Genomic DNA, 22,668 nt, shown 5'->3' with positions numbered 1-22,668 from the left:
TACTTTGTATTATAGATTACAATATTATATTTACTTCAATAAAGACAGTCATTCTTACGCAAATTCAAAGAAATTATTAAAAATTTTATCATCCAATTCTTTTTAGTGGAATTTTTTAATTTCTTCACCCAAAGTCTTATTTGTTTACATTTATTACATTTCAGATTATATTTATTTAGGTAACCCATAAAAAAAATAATGGGGATACTATCTTCTCCTCCCCCCCCCCCCATGTAATATATACTATAAGGATAAAGTTTAGCCCCTCTAATGTTAAATAACACACATACCCTATTAAGCTCTCCCAATAACAGTCTGTACGTCTATGGTACAGACCCTTTAGTTAAAGAGTAGCTTTGTTGCTAAAAATGTATTGTATATACCATTAACGGAAATTTAGCCTCGCCAAAGTAACATAATACACCCTATAAAGATTACCCCCCCCCCCCTCTACTAAAAATGTAATATATATCATAAGGGTAAAGTTTAGCCTCCTCAAAGTTAAATTCCACACCCCCTCAATAAAAGTATGTACGTCCTTATAGTACAGCCCTAGTTAAAGAGTAGCTGAGGTACTAGAAATGTAATATTTCTGTCTACAAAGTTAAATTTCTTATTTTTTGTATGTAGAAATTTTGTAACTTGCACTTTGCGTCATCCCTAGAAAATGTCATTTTTTTCTCATTTCATTTTCCTTCATAATTGTTACATTAATTCCTAGTATGATTAGGCACAGTTTAATAGAGTAGCATCTCTATTATTTATCCGTCCTTTTAAAACAACCTGTATTTAAATAAATTGTGTTCAAACTTCTGAAGTGCTCATATATACCCTGTAATTGTAAAGGGTCGTTTTCTGACTTTAGAATTTTTTGAGCTTCCATTTTATGGATATTGTCATCCTTTTTTAGAGAAAATTTTTTACAGAGCAGCTCATAACTTTATTACCAAAAAATGATGATATTCTAAAAACCAAGAATTCACATTAAGAATTTTAAGAAAGTATAAAAGATTATATAAGACCATTTCTAATTGTTTTAACAAATATGAATGACAAACGGACATTGACAGAGTGGCATTTTTTTTGTATTGAAGAGACACACATTTATATTGGTGTAAACCTTTCGCTTAATTGCTTGAATACAGGTTTCTTTATATTACAAACTTAAACTTTAAGGTTTGGTAATAGATAAACAAAATTTAAGTTAATATGACAATTCTATCATATTTAAATACATTTATGCTTTCGGAATTTATATATTTATATTTATAACGGATAAGAAATTTTCATAAAGTGTACATTTTAGTAAAGTTCAATCATTGAGTTGCTTTACTCATTGATCTTAAGGTATAAGATATGACCGATAAATTGATGTACATCCTCAATGATGATACAGAAATTACCCCTTCTATGTAGCGATAAAATTGAAACTTTGGAACACTAAATGAAACAACCAATGAAATTCAATGAAGTCCCCAAAGTTTTTAAGCAAAAGAAAGAGAAAACTTTGTGGACTAGTTTAATAAACACTCCATTGTCCCTTCTCTCTATGAGCTTTACTACATATAAAACAATTTTGAAATAGAGAAAAATGAAAGAAAATATTTTAGAATGAATTTTGACAGTTGATGCAAAAGTGAAAATCAACGATTAATGACAAATTCAGTTCATGAATTACAATTATTCTATTGAGGGAGTGGTCAACGAAGTTTGAAGAAAATCATGTTAAACTCATTTTATCATTCGTTGGCAAAAAAGTTTTTGCGTAATAAAGTAATAATATCTGCATCTTAGCACTAATAATTATAAATATGTGGATAAGAAGTATTTTTTTAACACTAACGGTTTCGCCCCTAGAATCTAGTAACTACCTATTGAAGAGGTTAGAAGGGGCATAGAGTAGCTTAAAACCATCCCTATAATTGTGAATTATTACAATAATATTAGTTTAAATTTAGACGTAGCTTAGCAGATTATCTAAATTCTGTTTTTGTTTCAATAGATTAGATTATATGCAGGTACAAGGGAATGATATTCTGACAAACAAATCTAAAGGAAAATTTCCCCTCAACCCCCTTCCCTTTTTCCTCCGATTCTTACCCACCCCTCTTCACTTAAAAAAAACATACTTCCAAATACTTTAAAGGTTTCGTGATTTTTTTTTGTAGAATTGATTATTAAAATAGCTACCCCTGATTATATGTGGTTGTTGTGTATTCACTTCCGCATACAGATAAATTTTATCATAAGTCATAAATGTGCATGAGAATGAGTTACGTCTGTTTTGGGCCGAGGCATACCCCCTACCCTAACTATATATATCGCACATCTGACATAGCAGAAGTAGGAACCATTATTAATGTCTTCAGTTAAAACATAACATTTGCTTCAATCCCATCATATAGCACCCCTCTAATTAATTTATCTTTGTATCATTTTGTAAATTAAAACTTTATGTGAATAGGATAGTATTCCTAGGTCCAAAACAGCAACGAATTTTGATTAAGGCTGTCTACAGACAAAATATTATGAAACGTTAGACAACTAGATCTATAGATATTGTGAGTTCTGAAAAAAAGGGGAATAGTCCCTTTCGTAACATCGCCACATGAGGGACGATTCGTCGTTTTTTTAAAATGGCTTTTTACAGGTTATTTTAGGTTAGGTTAGGTTATATTGTGTTAGGTGATTGCGCCACAGCGTTAGGTAATTGGCCCCGCAGGGTTACAGCCCCCCCTGCAGGGGCTAGAAATAGGAGAAAAGCTATTGTGATGTTACGAAAGGGGCTATACCCAAAAATAGGTATTTTTAAAGCCTATTTCACTTCATACAAGTGGCTTTATCCCTAGCCGCAAGGTACAAAGCACCAAGAAAGGGTTATCTCTCTATATATTTTTTTGGATGTAGGGGAGGGAAGATTTTTATCTTTTTGCCATATTTCTTGGTGGGAGGTAATAGCATAAAAATTAGCATAAAAACTGCCCTGCCCTTACAAAATGTGGATCGACCAGCCCAGCCGTTTGGAAGATCTTGCCAAACAAAGACACACATTTTACAACTTAATAATATAGTAAATTCATTTGAATTAAAATTTTAAGTTTTTTAAAAGTAGATAAAAACTTTTGACTTATTCAGATTAATAGTTAGAAGAATTTCTTAATTAATAATTCATTTTTAGGAGTGCGTCTTATTTATACTTTTTTTCTATCTATCTATCTATCTATCTATCTATCTATCTATCTATCTATCTATCTATCTATCTATCTATCTATCTATCTATCTATCTATCTATCTATCTATCTATCTATCTATCTATCTATCTATCTATCTATCTATCTATCTATCTATCTATCTATCTATCTATCTATCTATCTATCTATCTATCTATCTATCTATCTATCTATCTATCTATCTATCTATCTATCTATCTATCTATCTATCTATCTATCTATCTATCTATCTATCTATCTATCTATCTATCTATCTATCTATCTATCTATCTATCTATCTATCTATCTATCTATCTATCTATCTATCTATCTATCTATCTATCTATCTATCTATCTATCTATCTATCTATCTATCTATCTATCTATCTATCTATCTATCTATCTATCTATCTATCTAGGAATGTCAGACAGCTGGACTAATGACTGCGTACCACAATTATCTGATCACAAGCTTAGACCTTCACCTGGTTGACCTAGAGGTTAGTAAATAGTACAGGACATACAGACGTCCAGGGAGGGAGGGTGGGGTATTGGGATATTTTCTTCTTACTTATCTTGTAATGGTGGGATTCTCCTTCGATTTTTAAGTGGTCATCTAGAGAATCTAGAGCGATACTCTAACAACCAAGGATATTAGGTTTAGTAACATTCAATAGACAACCAACCCTTTGATTGAACGACCTTTGTCTTAGAAGTCCTAACTGTGTCCTAACGAGTTAAACCTGTTTTGAGCCAAGGCATTCCCCCTACGCTATTTATGTCGCGCACCTGACCTAGCAGAAGTAGGAAGCGTTTTTAACATCTTTGGTTATGACGTGGTGTTAAGCAAAGATTAGAACCTAACACCTCCTTGACGACGAGCGGATGAGCCACGATCGTGGGTTTTTTGAGGTGGTTACCCCCTTTCCATACAAATTTTATGGTCCCTCTTTTTGGAAATTTTGGAAAACATTAGATTTTTCCACCCCCAAAACTTACTTTTATTGAAACCAAAAAGAAATAGGAAATATTTCTAAGTTTTTTCAAAAAATATAGTATTGGGGAAATACAAAATCATTTGACTTTCAACATAAAACTAGATGCAATTTAAAAGCAAATTGATGCAAATTAATTAGAAATTTATTGATCAAAGTGAGCTCTGCAAATAATATATTTAAGAAATCTTCAGAACACTAGAGCTTTCAAAATACGCCACAATTTACGCTATTTCCTCTTTTTTAAGGTATCAAAATTAAGAAATTTACTGAAAATTTGACAATATGACCTTCTTATTAATGTTTTTCTTCTTTATTAAAACCAGCATGTTTATAATTGTATTGTTGCTTCAAACATCAATTGGTTGAAAAACTTCAGGCAATTAGATTTCAATCTGGTGCCATTTCTATGTCATTGACTTTGATTTTCTACCTTTTTCTTATTTTGGTTTCATAAAAAAATTCCAAATGTCTCAAAAAAGATAATTTAAATCGAAGTTAAAAAGAATTATTACATATTACTGGCTTTAGATATTCTACTTTGATATCATACATATATGTTTTAGCCATGAATTAAAACTTTTTTTTAAAATAAAAGGATTTTTTACCTCATACATTAAATTTATTTATAGAGCCTTTTGATACAAACCGATAGATGACAGACAGACATAGTTTTGCTTTTATCAATTAGTCTTTAAAAGTTTTTTTTTTTTTACAAATTATGTGTATCAATTTAATCAATTGTATTAAAGCAAACCCTCTATTTTAGTCTATTTTAGAAAAGTTAAATAATTTTTTTGGAGGGGTATTCTTTTCAGGGGCAATTTCTTTCAGGAAGGTGGGTCTGGCCCCTAAAATTGTTATATACCTTTCCTAAAACATGTCGGGCCAGTGGTTGGTACAGACAGACATCCTGTTACTTTTATATAAAGATTACTAACCAACCCACAAAGCAGCTTTGCTACTAAGCTATTAATAGTTTTGGTTGTGTTGAAGAAATATAAATTCTACTTGATCAAAGTTAAATTGTTCCATTTTGGTCCATAAAATTTACATTTTTAAGAAATACATTATTCTGTCTCTTACAAAATTTTGCAAGTGAAGCTACTCTATAATTGCCGATCCATCTGTCTGTAATGCAACAAAAAGAGGGGTTATATAAAAGAACTTTAACTTCGACTAGAAGTAGAGCTAGAAGAATGGTTCTTACAGAACAGTCTCGCCTGATCCAGTCTAAGGCTTGTAGCAAAGGTCGTTTAAAGGTGTAGGTTACTTATTTATTTTTAATTTTCTATTTTTCTTTATTTGTTAGAAAACTTTGGTTTATTTATGGTTATGATTGTAAAACATATGTTATTGCTACTGTTTATCGTCATAACTTTAAATGTTTTTCATTTTCCCTTTATATGTTTCTGGAGGTTGTATAAGCACTGCTTATATACTTATATTATAGAATTCCTATTAAGATAAACTAATTTAATATGATTAAATACCCTTAAGAAAAGCCAATCTTATTGTGAAATCCAAATCATTATTATCAGTGAAAAGTTACTTAAATGAATCAATTAATTCTCAAATGATTTTAACCAAATAAAATGGTAGGGTCTCTTTTTTTATTCGTTTACTCTTTTATTTAGCAACCCTTGTCTGTAGGTACTTTTTAAGGATGGGGTTTTAAATTTGGCCCAGATTGAATTTATGAGAAAGATTCGCAATGTTTATTGTATCAAATGCATTGGAAACATCATAATTTCTACATTTTTCCATTTACCAAGGAGGGAGAGGAAAATGTATGATCTACTTTAACACTGGATTTATGAAAATATCCAGTTGAAGTATACTATATATTTAGGATCTAGAATGTACTGTGACTTAAATAATCTCTTTGCGACTAGTGATGTATTTTATGTAGTATATACAGGGACCAATATAACCGTTCTGCGATTAGTGAGAGACTATATTATAATTTGGAGTTAAAGTATACAGGAACCAATGTAACCTCTCTGCAACTAGTGGATAAATTATATTGAGGAGTTAATGTATACATTGACCAATATAACCTGTCTGCGACTAGTGCAGTGGATATATTATATTTAGAAGTTAAAGTACATTAGGACCAATATAACCACTCTGCGACTAGTAATATAATATATCATATTTAGGAGTTAAAGTATACAGGGACCAATATAACTTCTCTGCGACTAGTGGACCCTGAAAATCTAAGTGTCAAGGAATTTAATTGTTATCTTCAAATCAAATTTAATTAGCTTTCTATCCTTCTTCGCGAGTAATAGGATGTATGTCTGTCTTTTTGCTTTGTCTCCCCCTATTTACAATGGAGACGAAGAAAGTTTCTCAAAAAATCAGCATGTTACGTCATAAAAACGAGGGATTATCCACTCCTCCTATCCCATTCCCCATTCCTCATTTTTATGACGTCATTGAGCGACTTTTTTCTTCTTCATTTGGAATTTTTTTGACAATGCCCATGGCGGAAAAAAAGATGCAATATGAGTTTCTGTCAGTAAAATTTCCTTGTTTCTTTAGAAAGCGTAAATAAAAGTTAAAAATTTTAGATTAAATTAAGCAAAAATAATTTCAACTATTTTAAGCAAAAACACTGCTAGGTTATATAAGACTAAGAACAATGGAATGCCTTGACCTGTAACAGTCAGGATAAATACTGCTACTGGACTGATACCAATGAAAAATGTTTTATGGTTAAACAGTGGTATGATGTTATTTGGCAACATAAAGCATTTACTGAAACTCCACTCTATTTTAAAAGTATATTGTTAAGCTTTAATAGGCGTGACTTAACCTAACCTAAAACTTGCTTTGTTTTTCTGTGATCCATTTTTAGTTGAAGTAAAATTACCGGTTGTATTATCTATCATCTGTGTTACACTTTCTGTATTCAGAATATTAACATTTTATTTTGACTACCCCTAAATCTTGAAAATTTGAATGTGGTTAGAATATTGAAATATATATTTCAATTTCAGTGAGCAATGTACATTTAGGAACCAAGGATTTAGCTCGGTTAAAAAATAAAAAAGGGACCTACTAAAAAAAATTTCAAAGGACTACGTCATTATTGAAATGATATTTTTGTTGACTAATAGAAATTTTGGAAAAATAGGTGTCCGACAGGCATTATACTTCAAATTTTATAGAATTTTGTTTATAGTTTTGGGTCCCTTTTCAAACAAAAAACAAAATCAAATCTTGCAAGCCATTTACAGTGTGTTATAAAGCCTCTCTATAATTTGTATTATCGAGAAAAAAAAATAGTTTTTGATATGCATTTGAATTCTTTACAAAAAGGTAATATATCGATGATTCTTCATATGAGTCTACCGTTTGGCGTTCCTTTACATTAACAATTCTCATATGTTGTTAGATGATTGTTATCATTATGAACGATGGTGGTTCAAGGTTTTAGCTAAAATTTTAATAAACAAGTTGCTGTAGCCCTGATTCTTTGAAGTTAGGACTCAGATGAACACGGAGTCTGGAAGTGAGAATCCTTTGGCCAGTCTTAGATTGGTAAGCTTTGCGTAGAGCTGATTGTATTCTATGTTACATTACAAGCTGACATGCAATTCTAGTGGAAGCTTAATAAACAAGTTTCGATGTTCAACGTTTATGATTATTCTATTTTGTATCTTGTTTGTTTTAGGCCAGAATTATGAATTCATAGAAATTTGATTTCATTCATATTTATTTACATCTTTCCAACGCCACCAGAAGGGGAATTTGTTTTAAGAACGATATTTTAAAGTTAGCATGCTTTTAAACCTATTTTAAAAACAAGGATGACAACATCCATAAAAGCGAAGCACAGAAACGGTAGGACAAACGCACATTAATACTTGTATAGTGTCAGAACTGAATAATCAGAATATAAATGTATAAGAGTCAAAGCAAAATTGTAAGTAAATTTGTTGAAAAACAGCTTGATTCAGGACAATGTTTATGGACATACTTACATTTTAGGACTTGATTATAGAGTTGCTTCGCTTATTACATTATACTTTGTTGTCCCAGGAATCAATATACCAAAAATCAGATCAATCGGATGATTAGATCACATAAAAATTTGTTGTTAAAAAAGTAAAAAAATCAACATGTTTAAAATGGACGTACGGACATTTTGGTGATGATTATAGAGTTGCTACGCTTTCTAAATCGTACCTAACTATGAAAGGAATCACCATGCAAAATCGATAGGACAATTCTACCATTTGAAATCGATAGGACAATTCTAACATGCCTAAATTAACGAAAAAAGCTATCCGTTACGGACGTACGGACGGACCGACCCTAATTATAGAAAAGCTTCGCTTTTAAAAAAACACTATTCTAAGGCATGAAAATATATTTCGATTTTAACAATCATTTTCAATTCATTTTGTCTCTTGCAGAAGTGAATTAAGCAATATTAGCTTGGTGTTTAAGAACAACACATAATATAGACATGGATCTAAAGGGATAAGACAATGGGCGATAAATTGATGCATAACCCCAATAATAATCATTATTACCCCTGTTGTAGATCAAAAATATTGGTGGGAAAGTTTGGACACTAAAGATTATCACTATACCAGTCAAGATTTGATAGAAGTACCCAAAATTGTTAAACTAGCCAATGAGAAATCGTATTTATAAAACTTTTGGATTCTAAGGGATAAGACAATGAAGAAAAAATTATTTTGTTATTTTTTCTAAATCATTTCTGTGTCACTGTTTTTCTACAGTTTGAATTTGTGAGGGTTTATTTTTCTCAAGAATTTATATTTTCTTTCACGGGTAAGGGATGATTGTTAACTTTACCATGCACAGTGAGTTCAGAGCCTTTTCCCTATCAGTACTCAATCATCGATTATTAATATTAGAATTGCCATCTGTAGATATTAACAAGGATGACAACATCCATAAGTAACGAGTTACAACAAATTAAGGATTGACAAACGGACAAAGTCGACTGAGTCGACTTGCTCAGTGAGCATAAGCAGGGAGGGAGGGAACATTAGGCTGTTTTTTACTCTAGTCCCCAAAGTATTATAACGATGTTTTCTTATTCGTTGGCGTAACAACATTGGGGAATTTTATTGATTTCTGATAGGTTGGTTCATTAAGTTGAGTGTCCAAACGTTTCAACTACAAAATGTTAATAATATTGCCAACCATCATTGGGGATGTACATAAATTTATCGGCCGTTCTTATTCCTTAGATCCTTGGGGCATAAGAGTAACGCATCCGAAAACAAACGGATGATGCTTTTTGGTTCTCTAGATGATTTCGATGAAAAACAAAGGAGAATCTCACCTAAAGAAGGTAATTTACTAGATGATTCTTAGTTCTTACTTAACCTAACCTCTAGCCCCTGCGGGGGGCTCTAGCCCTGCAGGGCATATTTTCTAACCCTGCGGGGCAATCATTAACATTTACTTAACCTAATCTAACCTAAAATAACCCTTTAAAAGCTACTGTGAAAATACGATGAAACCGGCAACTTCGTTTTCTTTCCATGATCCCATTATTTCATTTGTTTGTTCGTGGTTTTACCATTACCTCGTAAGGGCTGGATTCTCCTTCGACTTTAAGTGATCATCTAGAGAATTCAGAACATCATCCACGTGTAATGGGATGAGATACTCTAACACCCAAGGATATTAGGTTAAGTAAAATCTATCAGACAACCAACCCTTTGTTTGCACGACCTTTGTCTCAGAAGTCCTAACTGTGCATGGTAGTAAGCTGCGCCTGTTTATGGGCCAAGGCATTCCCTCTACTCTTACTATTTATGTCGCGCACCTGACATAGCAGCAGTAGGAACCATTTTTAACGTCTTTAGTTAATACGTGGTGTCGGCCCGAGATTCGAACCTATCACCTACTCGGAGACGTTTTGATTACTTGTGATATGGAGGAAACAATGGTTAAAACCATAATCAGACTATATATTTAATCTCGATAACAATTATAATTGTTTGAAAATCAGAGTGTCCTGAGGAAATATCAAGCATCAATGAAGTACAATCCAGGTATGCATGCATAAAACTATTTTCCGTATCGCTTCGAAACCGATCAATAGCCGGTGGATTAGAACCAGTTCTTAACCATACTGAAAAATTATGTCTAGCATCGGATTATATTCAGTTTTCTAGGATTATAAAAATATACAATCATAAGATTAAAACTAGTTTTTTAGCCTGTGCCTTTGGAATCTCTGGACTAAAAAACTGGTTTTAATCTTATAATTGTACATTTGTATATCCACGGAAAGCTGTTTATATTACGATGCGATAAATAACCAGTATAGAGTAGCTACACTACAAATTAATTGTGTCGGTCTGTATCTGCTTTTCTCGTATTCATTCGAATCCGGTGGATAGGAACCGGTTCTCATCCATACGAAAAAACTATGTCTAGCATCGTATTATATCCAGCTTTCTACGAATATAAAAATGTACAATCATAAGATTAAAACCAGTTTTTTTAGCCCGTGCCTCTGGCACCTCAGGGCTAAAAAAACTGGTTTTAATCTTATAATTGTACATTCTATATCCGCGGAAAGCCGTTTATAATACAATGCAAGAAATAACTATTCCGCTCTCTTATTGTGTCCTCTTTCCAACTCTTTAAATAGCGCAGCTACTCTATAATTGGGGTATGTCCGTTTGGAGTTTTCCCCCCACTTTTTTGTTGGTAATAATTTCTACTATACAAATTAAAACCAACAAAATATATTAACAAAGATTCAATTATATATTTAATCAACCTGTTTTTATTTGATAAATCGACTGAATGTAAAATACATCCTATTTTTTGTCTGTAGCGAAGGATCTCGTAAACTGCTGAACCGATAAAGGTTCTCCTTTGGAGTGAAGCTTCTTATAGGTTAGAGATGGTTCTAGGCAATTCTTATGCTTCAAATAGAGTCCCTAGATGCTAGGGGCGCAGCCGCTAGTATTAATATAAAATAATATTATGTTTTTTAATAATTTAATAGGAAATGCGATGTCAAATAATCCTGAAGATAGCTTGGCATCTTTGCGGGTAAGATTTATTTTAGTCATAATTATATCAAGAGGCGTGTGGAGAGGGGGCAGGGTGTATTGCTGTTCAATTCTGTATAGCTATATTTTCTTGTTAGTTCGATATTGTTGCGCTTCATATAGGCATAATCGTCCTACATTTTAAATATCATTAAAGTAAAACACTAGATGGAGAAAGGGTACAAATAACTCTATCTTTCCATCGCTACCACCTTTTGCAACCTTTCTATTGGGTCATTCAAAATCAACCATTGGTGTCGCTTATATTAACACAGCCAAGTAGCAGATAATAATTTAGAAGCAGACGAAAAAGGTCATTGAAAAAGAAAGAAAAATAGTTGTCTGTATATACATCTATTCTATAGATCCATCTGCCCCAGGGACGTCCAAGCGTCCAGTATCAAATTTAATTGGTCAAATGGTCTCAGTAATCAGTCATTCGAAAAAAATACAGATATTAAAATATATGTAAAGTTTTTGTGGTTTATTTTGTCTAAATAGATTCTTGAATTAACCACTGCAAATCTGCTCTTTAAATCACTTTGTTCGTTCATCCATGACTTTTTTGCTTTTCTACTTATGTAAGCAGCATATAATACCTAATAAAAATTACATACAATACAAATAACATTTGATAGGCGAGTATACATTTTAATTGGCCAATGGTAAAATATATACTGGCCTATCATTGGTCATTTGACTTGTATGACGTTATTTTTTTTTGTTAGGCCTTGTAAACTGCTTCCAACTTATGGAGATAATTGTCCTTTGTTTTTAAGGATATTTATTTCCTCCTAGTGAAAGTAAATTAATATTTGAAATTAGATGACAAAACTTAGTCTTGAAATAGTCAACCAAATAAAAAAAGTAAACTTTTTTGTTGGTACTAAATTCTCCTTTGTCACATGGTATAACAGCACAAAATAGAACTTCTTAGGGTATAATTATACTGTAATTTTATTATTTTGTTGAATAAGGGAACCGGAGAATTATGCATAAAATTACGCCAATGCAATCTACAAGGTAATGAAGAAAAAGTTGCAAAATAAAACAAGAATTTTCAAAAAAAAAAGTATAATGTATTATCTTTTGCTGGCCCAAAGATCTGTAAAATTTAGATGAAGATTTAAGAAAATATCAGGGATTAAAGAGATAACACAATGGACGATAAATTGATTTATAAAAATAATTCGGTTTGGACACTTTTAGTTTGTACCAAACAATCAAGATTCAATAAAAGTACCCAATATTATAAGGTATAAAAACGTGAGATATAATACTTTGGTACATGTTTGTAATTATTTTCGAGACGCGTAAAGTAGCACCTAAAAAATACCGTCATACTTAAAATAACCAATGAGAGGTCAGTAAAAATTTTACTATTGGTCAATTACAGTATATACTTGCCTCTCATTGGTCGACTTTATTGTATGACGTCATTTTTTTGGAGCCACTTTAAGCTGTCTTAATATTTTTTTAAAAACATTACGTAATTAAACTATAAGAGGTAGTCTTACGATTTAAAATCAGTAAATTTTGTTAATTTTTCTTTTTAATAAACAGTGAATTCTTAACAAAAAATGGACAATACTGGAAATATTATCAATTTTTTTTAGAGTTGCGTCGCTTTAAGATTTAACCTTTGAAATTGACGACAATTGCAATGTTATGATTTGTTTTAATTACTTTGATAATAAGCCAATATTTTTGACATCACCGATTTGCTGCATTTTTACAAGGCTTCTGGGTAGAATCTCGTTTCATGCAATTGGAACTCTGATAAACCATGCTTAAAGGTGTCCAGAATCTTTTTAGAACCTTCATAATTAATTTACCCCTCCCCCCTCCTCATAAAAAGTCTACTTTCTATGTTATTTTTGGGGGGATTGGAACCCAGCTGTATTTTATGAGGCTTTTATACCTTTCTTAAACAATTAAGTTCCATGCGGTTGCCATAACCTTAACCTAACCTAATGAACAACCAATTTCTTACTGAGAGTGTTAAATTCTCCTTTTCTTGTAAAAGGTAGGGGGGGGGGGGTTAGGGGGGTTTTTAAAACTTGTGATGTAAGGAAGGTTCTGCCAGTGTTTTTATCTTCTATGTTTTCATTTACATTTAAATTGATCTAATTTCCCTGACGTCACCGAAACTGTCCCAATTTTGTATAACTTTTGCGGAACAAGTTCCAATTACGTCATATTTTTCTTTCCCGAAAAAGAGAAGGGGGAAAGAAAAAAAAGGGAAGGGGGGAAGAAAAAAGAGATGGGAGAAAAGGGGGTTTTCCCCATCTCTTTTGAAGAGATTTTCTTCCCCCCCTCCTTTCTTCGGGAAAGAAAAATATGACGTAATTGGAACTTGTTCCGCAAAAGTTATACAAAATTGGGACAGTTTCGGTGACGTCAATTTCCCTTTCCTTCCTTATCCACTTTCTACCTTTTATTATTCTATAATATATCGTAACAGGATGTATTGTATCTGTCCAGCAAGATCTCATAAACAAGTTATACAAGTTTATAACTGGCCCAAGCAGTTTTTTGTTGTTGATATTTTGTATGGTTATAGGGCATTCAACCCCATAGGCGTCCAAGGGGGGGGGGGGTAATGGGGCGATTACCCCCCCCCCCAAATTTTTTTCATTTTACCCCCCCCCATTTAAAATTTACCCCTACCCTGGGGGTGCCGTAGGCACCCCCAACCATTAAGGAGGGGGTATTTTCCCCCCCCAAACAATTTTGGGGGGATAAATACTCCCCCCAAAATAGAAAATCTCTAACAAAAAAAATTTTTAATACTAAATTTTTGATAAAATTTAAATTACCCAAAAATTTTACCCCGGAGGTAAATTTGGGGGGGGGTAAACAAATTTTACCCCTGCCAACAGATTTCAGGGGGGGTAATTACCCCCCCCCCCCAAGCAAATTTAACCCCGGGGTAAAAATTTTGGGGGGGGTAAAAAAAATTTGCGGCGCGCTTCGCGCGCCATTTTACCCCCCCCTTAAAAAAATTTTACCCCCCCCAAAATAAAAAGCTTGGACGCCCCTGTTCAACCCCCTCCCCTTCCTTTGGAAAACTCTTTAGTGCTATAGAAATATTAAACTTATCATTATATTCTTTAGAAAAAATTGAATATTGATTCTTTTTTTCAGTAAAAAAAATTATTATTGAATATAAAATGGCAACACTTAAAATTCAGTTAGATTATCTTTTACAGACCGACACTGCACTGATTTACGATGCTGTGATGCTATTCGCCATGGCGCTGGACAATCTTGACCAATCACAGGTGAGAATTCAATTTTGACCAATCTCAATTAACTATTGAAATATTAACTAATCACAGGTGATTATTAGGCTATTGACCAATCGCAGGATAGAATTGACCAACAGATAAGCAGTAATTTTTTTATTATATAATAAATAACATATGCATGCAAAAACGGAATCATGCTTTATTTATTGTGCCTTTTTAATTTTAGCCTACAATAATTTTTCCGACTTGTAGGTAGTACAAATAGAGCCGTTAAGCTGTGACGGGCGGTCAACGTGGCAACATGGTAATTCTATCCTCAACTTTATGAAAATGGTAAGTTATATGTAAATATATATATCATGCTCAATGCAAAAAGTTTATTCTAAATTGGTTTGTTTTTTCTCTATAATTGTACTTTCCTAGCAAATCAATAGCCTTAAACATAACAAGAGCAAGTGTAAGCCTTCTCTTAAAAGTCTTTTTATGTTTGTCTGTCTGTCCATATAACTGTCTATTCGTTTATTTGTATGTTCTTCTGTATTCCTATCAGTCTTTCCTTCTGCCACTCTTTCTTTTTGTCTGTACGTCTGGGGTAAATTTTTTTTAAGGGAGGGGGTAATTTGTTTTTGTGGGGGGTACCCTGAATTTTTACCCTCTCCCAAAAATTTACCCCAGGGGTAAAATTTTTTGGGGCGGGGTAATTTAATAATGTAAAAAGGTACCTACCTAATAATGAAATACTATTAAATATTTAGGCGTCCAAATTTTTTTGTTATTGATTTTTTTTTTTTTTTGGGGGGGGGGTAAATACCACCTCCTAAATGGTTGGGGGTGGCTACGGCACCCCCATGGTAGGGGTAAATTTTAATGGGGGGAGGGGCTAATCACCCCTTTACCCCCCCCCCTTGGACGTCCTTCGTGTGTATAATAAAGTTAGAGAATAGAGGGAGCAAGGGTACATGACTATATAGAACTATCGCAAAGACCTACCAATACAATCCCATTGCTCAAGAAATTTGACAGCTTAGACTCTAAAATGGCTGAGTTTTATACAGGATTTTTCATTTTTAGAAACAATATCCTAACTATAAAATTTATTATGTATTTGTGTTTGTCCTTTATAGATAATGCATATATCTTAGAATTAATAAAGTAAAAAAAAACAATTTTGGCGTTGTCAAAAAATTATAAAATCGTAAAAATCTGGATAATAATTTCATTACAAGCTGTCTTGAGTACAATCATTTCGGAAAGTAGACATTACTTCCATTTTTTATAATAACAATATTAAAGTTCATGTTAACAGCAATATAGATTTAATTTGTTTTTAAAGATATATTTCTTTTTTTAGGAGGCTTTTAAATCTTCATCTTAGTACTAGATGGATAACTTTCTTCCTTACAACTTTCCTAAATATGTTAACTGTCCATAGCAATGTGAACTGAACCAGTGCACATTTCTGATTATATGTTATATTTAGTAGCGAAGCTACTCTATAATTCACTTTGTCTATCCATCAGACAGTCCGAATTTTTTTTCAATGAATTTGTAATTAAAATCAATCTGTATTTGCCTTTTATAAAAGGATTTTACATCCTAATAAATATATGTAAATTATTTCAAATTGTAACTCATTTATGACACTATACATGCTTTTACAGTTACCAAATGAATGTAATTATTTTAAATTCCTGAAAATCATAAAACTCTGTAAATTGCTATATACATTTTCAATATTTCATGCAATAAATCAACTGATTTTTGAAAGACATATTTGTTAAATGTTGCTAAACTTGATATCATCATCCTTGTTAGAATGTACTATAGTATTTGAATAAAAAATGTATTATTATTTTTTGAAGCTAGCTTTTTAATAATTACGTTTAAATTCTGTTAGATTTACTGATAATTATCATATAATAATTTTTTGCTTATTTCCAAGGTCTTACTATTCTAATTATATATACATTATTATGTTTAATAAGAAAATTCCGACATTCATCTTACGTTATTTTTAAAAAAAATTGCTATCTTTGAATTAAATATTCAAATAAAATTACACAGTACAAATAATAAAAAACAGGTTTTGCTTACAAAACACAATCAAATTAATGGAATCACTTTTGAAAATATAGCATTGATTTTAAATGATAAATATGCTTTAAATTTTTACAAAAACCAGGCAAAACATTTATTTTTTGTCGTTGATAACAATATCTTATTCTTATACTCTTATTTAAAAATAGTTTTATACTAAAATCTTTTGATTTAATTGTTTTAACTCTTGTACATTAGGTCACATGACATTAATTAATAATAAAGGTCCCCCAAATCCTTATACCAAAATGTATGGTGGTTTTGATTAATTAGTAAAGTTCCTTCAAACCTTATTCCAATGACAGCTTATGAGCTTTCTAGCAGCTAAGTGAGAAAGCAAAATTTCTATCGATAAACAACCTTCTGCAACGTCATAGGTCTTTGGTTAGGGAACATGGTTTCATAGCTATTTATCACTCTATATATATTACTTTAATGTGTGTATCCTTATGTTTTTCTGTTCTTTTTCCTGTCTGTATTTCTTTCTGACTGTCTTTTCTTCTATTTTTCAATCTTTCATTTTATTCTTTATTTTGTTTCTCGGTCCATAAATGTATGTCTGTCTGTTATTCTGTTCCTACCTGTCTGTAAATTACTGTCTTACTCTTCAATTCTTTTTGCACATCTGTCTGTACTTCAGTTTGTCTGTTCTTATGTCTGTCTGCATTTCTTTCAACAATTTCCTGATTTTTCCTTGAAGGAGGTTAGCGGACAATAAAAAGTATAAGTTAGAAACAAATGTTTGTCTCTTTGTGCTTTATTATATATTGAATGTAAGTTGAAACTCGAAAGTAGCCATTCATATGTAAAGTTTAAAATTACTTGTTATACTAAAAATCATAATATATACTAAATAACAGTATTAATAAGAACAAAATTAGCTCCCGAAAAAAAACAATATTTATTTTGGACAAGAGCGCAAGTTCGGATTTTTTATTTTTATAGACTGGGAAAAACCATTCCTCCTTTATTTTCAATAATACAAATTTTACAGGCAACTTGAGTTTGGCGATTTATTATAAAAGAATTTTAGCGGATTTGTTTTTGTTGAGGGTAATTACATTGATTTAGGTTTAAAATTCAATGTAAATGGGAGAAGTTTTTATAAAAAAAAATAGCTAATAAAAATGTTATATCAAATATGTGGTAAACTGTATTTCATGTATATAATGGCAAAAGTAAAATTGAAGCCTATAAAGGAATGAAAGAAAGTTTATATTTAAGATAAATTATAACATAATTACTTTAATTAAATGTACTTTTATTACAAGTCACAATGCCATCGAAAATGATTTGACTTTTGTGTCAGAACCTGAATTGGGACATAGTGCATTTCATTACCCTAGGTTAGGTAACTTCATTTCACTTTTCAATAAAATCTAAAATGCAGCCGTTTTTGCAGGAGGTACCATTTTCTGTGAAAATTTTAGAGCAAAATTAAACAGTTTTTAGTTAATTTCTACTTCTATTTTCAACTGAAGAAAAAATCCTTTTGTGTATATACAGAATCATTGTTGTTACTTAATCTTATCAAAAAAAAAATTTAAAAACTAACCCATAATAGCCGATTTTTCATTTTGTTCAATATGGGTAAAATAAAAATATTACCACTTCCAAAGGGTTAAAATCAAAATTTCAAAGCTCTAAAATGTTGTTCATCGAAAATAAATAGCAGTTTATAAGGACTTTTTGCATCCATCTTCTCATTTAACAGGAAAAAAAACCAAAAATAGAATCTATTTTTTCAGTGTTGACATAAAAAAAGCATTTGATTAAAAATATAAATAATAATTTTTTTAAAAAGTGCAAAAAAGTAATACAGAGTATTCAACTTTACCTCTGACATTTAATTAGATGTAAAAAAAATCTATTTATTATAGCAGACAATTATAATAATTTGTTTACAAAATTTTCACCAAAGCATTACTGTTAAACCAAGGACTTATTAGATAACATACTAAATGCTCCTTTGTAAAAAGATTCTATGTATTCTGTATTCTATAAATGTATTCTATAAGAAAATCATTTTTTCAAATGGACATTTCAAATTATAGAGTAGCTTTTAAAAAGTACAATCTATTTAATCTTTAAAGAATTAAAATAAAGAATAAAAAAGTTTTTGAATTTTATCTTGACATATATATGACTAGCATGGCAGTATATAATTAGAAATGTAGATTGTTTTATAATAATTCTTGTTTATACTCTCGAACTTGAAAAGTGCCGCTTAATTTAAACTATGTTATTCAAAAGTTGGATTTGGTAGAAAATGTGATGGAAGGTTTTATTCTACTAACCTTTCACTTTTACCTGGTCCCGGAATGATTTTAGGAATTTCCCCATCCCTTTGAATTAAAAGCATTAAAAGCTTCTAGATGCTAGTGGCGCATCCCCTAGTTTTACATAATATGATTAAAAACAATGTTTTTCTGTCCGACTTAATCCCAAATAATCATAATTTAGAAATAGTCACAATTTTAATAATGGATGTAGAATATACATGGCTATTACGACAGGGGGAAATTGTCGTCAATTAAGCTTGCTAACATGAAACCCATGTATTGGTCAGTTTGTTCATCCAGAAAGAGGGGCGGATATAAAAGTGGTAGAGGGGGAAATGTTAATTTAGCCTTATTAGAGAACATGAAAATCCAAATAATAATATATCCATTATTAGTAGTGAAGCTACTCTATAATTCCAATGTCCGTTTATCTTTTTTATATTTTTAAAAACTGGTTTACTTTAGCAATGTATATAGAATACATGTATATATTAACAAGGGAAAATTTTTCGCCAATTTAGCTAGCTAATATGGACCTCGTTTATTATAGTTTGTTCATCCAGAGGGTGGATTTGGGTATTATAACTTTAGCTGGCTGTGAGAATTACTTTATTAGAGTACACGAAAATCTGGTGCAACATTCAAGTAATAGTAATATTTCTATAGCATTCAGCAAATCTGCACATGGTAGAGAAAGGTACGAATCTTAGCCTAAACAAATTTCATAACTAAAGACAAAATAAAGACCTACTGCTGCTATGTCAGATGAGCGGCATTTATAGTAAAAGTAGGGGAAATGCCTTCTCTCAAAAACAAGTGCAACCCATAAACATGATCATTTTGGAAAAAGGGTATTTTACAATATAGTCTGCAATATTTTGGATCATAAGCGTGCAGAAGGGGATGTATATGTGGTATCCGCCTAGGGTAAATGGCAGACACCAGAGTTCGAATAAAGACTACGGCAGTGTGAACAGACGTGGACACCTTACTATAGAGAAGCTATGCTTCTCTAGCATTCACTAGACAAGAATCAACATCTATTTCAGTTGTCACTTTATTGAAGGTGTGAAGGATACTAAAGTTATATACAACAAACAATAACTACATGGATAGGAATAAATGATCATAACATAAAAGCATTATAATACATATACAATAGTCAGTTTGGGCAATCATGATTCCCCATCCCTGGAAAGGGTGGGGGGGATTAAGAATACAGTTAACCACAATATAAATACATTTGGATTAGGAATAAAGATGGTTAAAGATAAATCATACAGTAAAACATAGATAATTGCAATGGTTAGGTAGATGGCTATCCCTGTCTGGGGCAGGCAGGATAGCCCATGGAGCAGCACAATAGGTAGATAAGCATAGAGGGGTTGAGTGGTAGGTCTGGGTACTAAGGAGGGAAGGTTTGATGATTACTTGTGACAACAACAGTCTGTGTGGGGGCAGGTTTAGATCCTTTATCCTCAGGGTTGAGGTGGTGCTGATAACTTGGTGGTTGAAGGGGAGGGTTCCGGTGCTTAAGATGGGAGAGGGAGGGTTAACACCCCTCCCTCCATTTGCAGGACAACTGAGGGATAAAATCAGTACCGTTATCTGACATCTTTTCAGGTGGCTTCATAATTGTAGAATAACAGGATTTAACTAGGTGCGTAGCATCACTATAATGTCTTGGTTTCTGCATGGTCCAGAGCTGCCAAATACCACAACTCTCCCCTCGGAAGGCTGGAGGGGTTGTCTGCACCGCCAGACTTCCGACAGTGGTTGCGGCCTCCAGTTTGTTGTCCTTGTGGAATGGATCCGCCAGGATACCAGTTGCTGGACGGTGGTGGACTCCAGCCCTCCCCAGGTCTAACGGAATCGGCTATATCTGCGGGAGTAGCTGGTCCTGTTGGATCTTCTGGCCGTTGGATGTGTACCTCTGAGGCCACCCTGGCAACCTCCAGGGGTGGCACAGCACCTGAGGGGGCTTGGACCAACAGCCGCCTGGTAGACACCTCTGCAGGTTTCCCCACTGGGCTGGTGGTCTCCATCGTGTTGGTCACCTTGCTGCTGGCAGGCTGGCTACTGGATGCAGGCGCAGTTTCTTCGCCCTCGGGGCTGGTCAGGTTCATTTGGCTTCCAGGGTCTCTGTCAATGCGGGCAGGTGGTGGTTGCCATACTGTAGGAGCGTTGCCTCCTTCAGGCTCATTCTGGACATTGGCAGGGTGGTGCATGGCAATCCGACCTGCGGGGTAGGGAAAGGTAACAGTCCACCCTTGATGCCGGAGGCTGTCTTGGATCTGCAAGGGTGGCTCCGCTCTAGTTGGCTGGGAGACAGGCCCATCCACGGACACTACTGCTAGTGGACTGGAGGCACAAGGCTCCGGATTTCCTCCCCTAGCCTGAAGGGGTCCAGGCACATTGTCTCCATCTTGGGTAGACATAATTGTTGGGGATCCTCTACTTCTATGGTTAGGCTCGGCACTTGGCGCATCTAGTTGTGTTACTCCCCAGGCAGCGGTCAAAGCTTCTTCAGTTTGGCTGGTAATGGCTGATACCCTGGCTCCTGGGGCAGATGCAGGGGGCGCAGGCAAGTTTGGCCCAGCCCAAACGTCCTGGTACACCAGTGCAATACAATTACCCTGGCTTGGTTGAGGGAGGTAGACAGCTGGATGCAGTTGAGGGTGAGGGACAGCTGGACTCTCCCTGCTGGCTGGGGGCTCTGGCCGGCTGGGGGTGACGGGTGTCACCCCTTCCTCTGGGGCTGCGGGTTCATTCCGGGGTCCAGGTATCTCGGTGGCGGCGACGGTTGTCGCCCCAGGCACCAGTGTGGGGGCGCTGGATAGCACCCCCCAGTCTTCACAGGGGTCCAGGTCTCTCGGTGGCGGCGACGGTTGTCGCCCCAGGCACCAGCGTGGGGCGCTGGATAGCACCCCCCAGTCTTCACAGGTGGCGGCGACGGTTGTCGCCCCAGACATCAGCTTGGTGGTGCAGGGAAGCACCTCTCGTTCCTTCCAGGTGGCGACGCCGGTTGGCGTCCCATACATCGACTCAGACTCGCTGGCTAGCGCCTCTTGCCTCTCCCACTCGGCGGCCGCCAGGGCCTCCCCGTACACCGTCCCGGTGGCGCTGGGTAGCGCCCCTCGGCTCTTGCTGGGGGTGACAGGGGTTACGGACACCGGTCCCCTGTGGTTGCGGCTGAGGTCCAGGCCAACCCGGTTGGGTTCAGCCGCTCCTCCCAGCACGTTGATCCTGGCCACCATGGTCCCAATCTGAGACACAGACTCCTGGGTAGCCGCGGCCCCAGCGGCGGCAGCTAGTTGGGGTGACGGCTGGGCATCTCCCTCCAGGTGGACCTGGGTGGCAGACTGGTTGCCTGCAGGTTGTTGGGCGGCCTGGTGTTTCTTCATTGCCCGGTCCCAACCGGTTCTACACTTGGCGGCTGTGTGGCCGTTGAAGCGGCAGCGCCCCTTCGTCCAGCTGGGTCCCATCAGGCCGGCTTCCCCAGGGTGTATCAACCTGCCAGGTCTCTCCTCCTCCAGTTGGGGCACCAGCTGACAAACAGGGTCTCCCCTACTAGGGGTCAGGCGGTGCTGGGCTGCTTGTGGTGGCTCCTTGGTTACATTCAGCCTCCTCCCCATACACACAGGTTCCTTCCATCCAACAGCGGCTCTCCTCCCCTGGGTGGCGAGGCCAGCCTCGGCCTTAGCTTCTGCAGGTGCTTCTCCACATGAGGGATCCTGCCTCTGGGTATGCCAGGTGGTTGGTAGCAAAGG

At 34.6% G+C, this 22,668-nt stretch overlaps 1 protein-coding gene across 1 annotated transcript in view; it reads left to right on the top strand.

Moving 5' to 3' along the window:
* Nucleotides 1-22,668, top strand: part of LOC145303719 (glutamate receptor ionotropic, kainate 2-like) — a 161,710-nt gene that overhangs the window by 68,619 nt on the left and 70,423 nt on the right. The window contains exons 12-17 of the mRNA XM_080145324.1: nt 3,629-3,709; nt 6,367-6,435; nt 10,212-10,254; nt 11,223-11,269; nt 14,481-14,552; nt 14,772-14,852. Coding sequence (XP_080001450.1) covers nt 3,629-3,709; nt 6,367-6,435; nt 10,212-10,254; nt 11,223-11,269; nt 14,481-14,552; nt 14,772-14,852 — 393 coding nt within the window. The remainder of the gene's footprint in view (nt 1-3,628; nt 3,710-6,366; nt 6,436-10,211; nt 10,255-11,222; nt 11,270-14,480; nt 14,553-14,771; nt 14,853-22,668) is intronic.

Source organism: Acartia tonsa, chromosome 13 (genome assembly GCF_053477335.1).
Source record: "Acartia tonsa isolate MP-2025a chromosome 13, ASM5347733v1, whole genome shotgun sequence".
Taxonomy (NCBI): domain Eukaryota; kingdom Metazoa; phylum Arthropoda; class Copepoda; order Calanoida; family Acartiidae; genus Acartia; species Acartia tonsa.
This window is presented reverse-complemented; position numbering and strand designations above follow the sequence as displayed.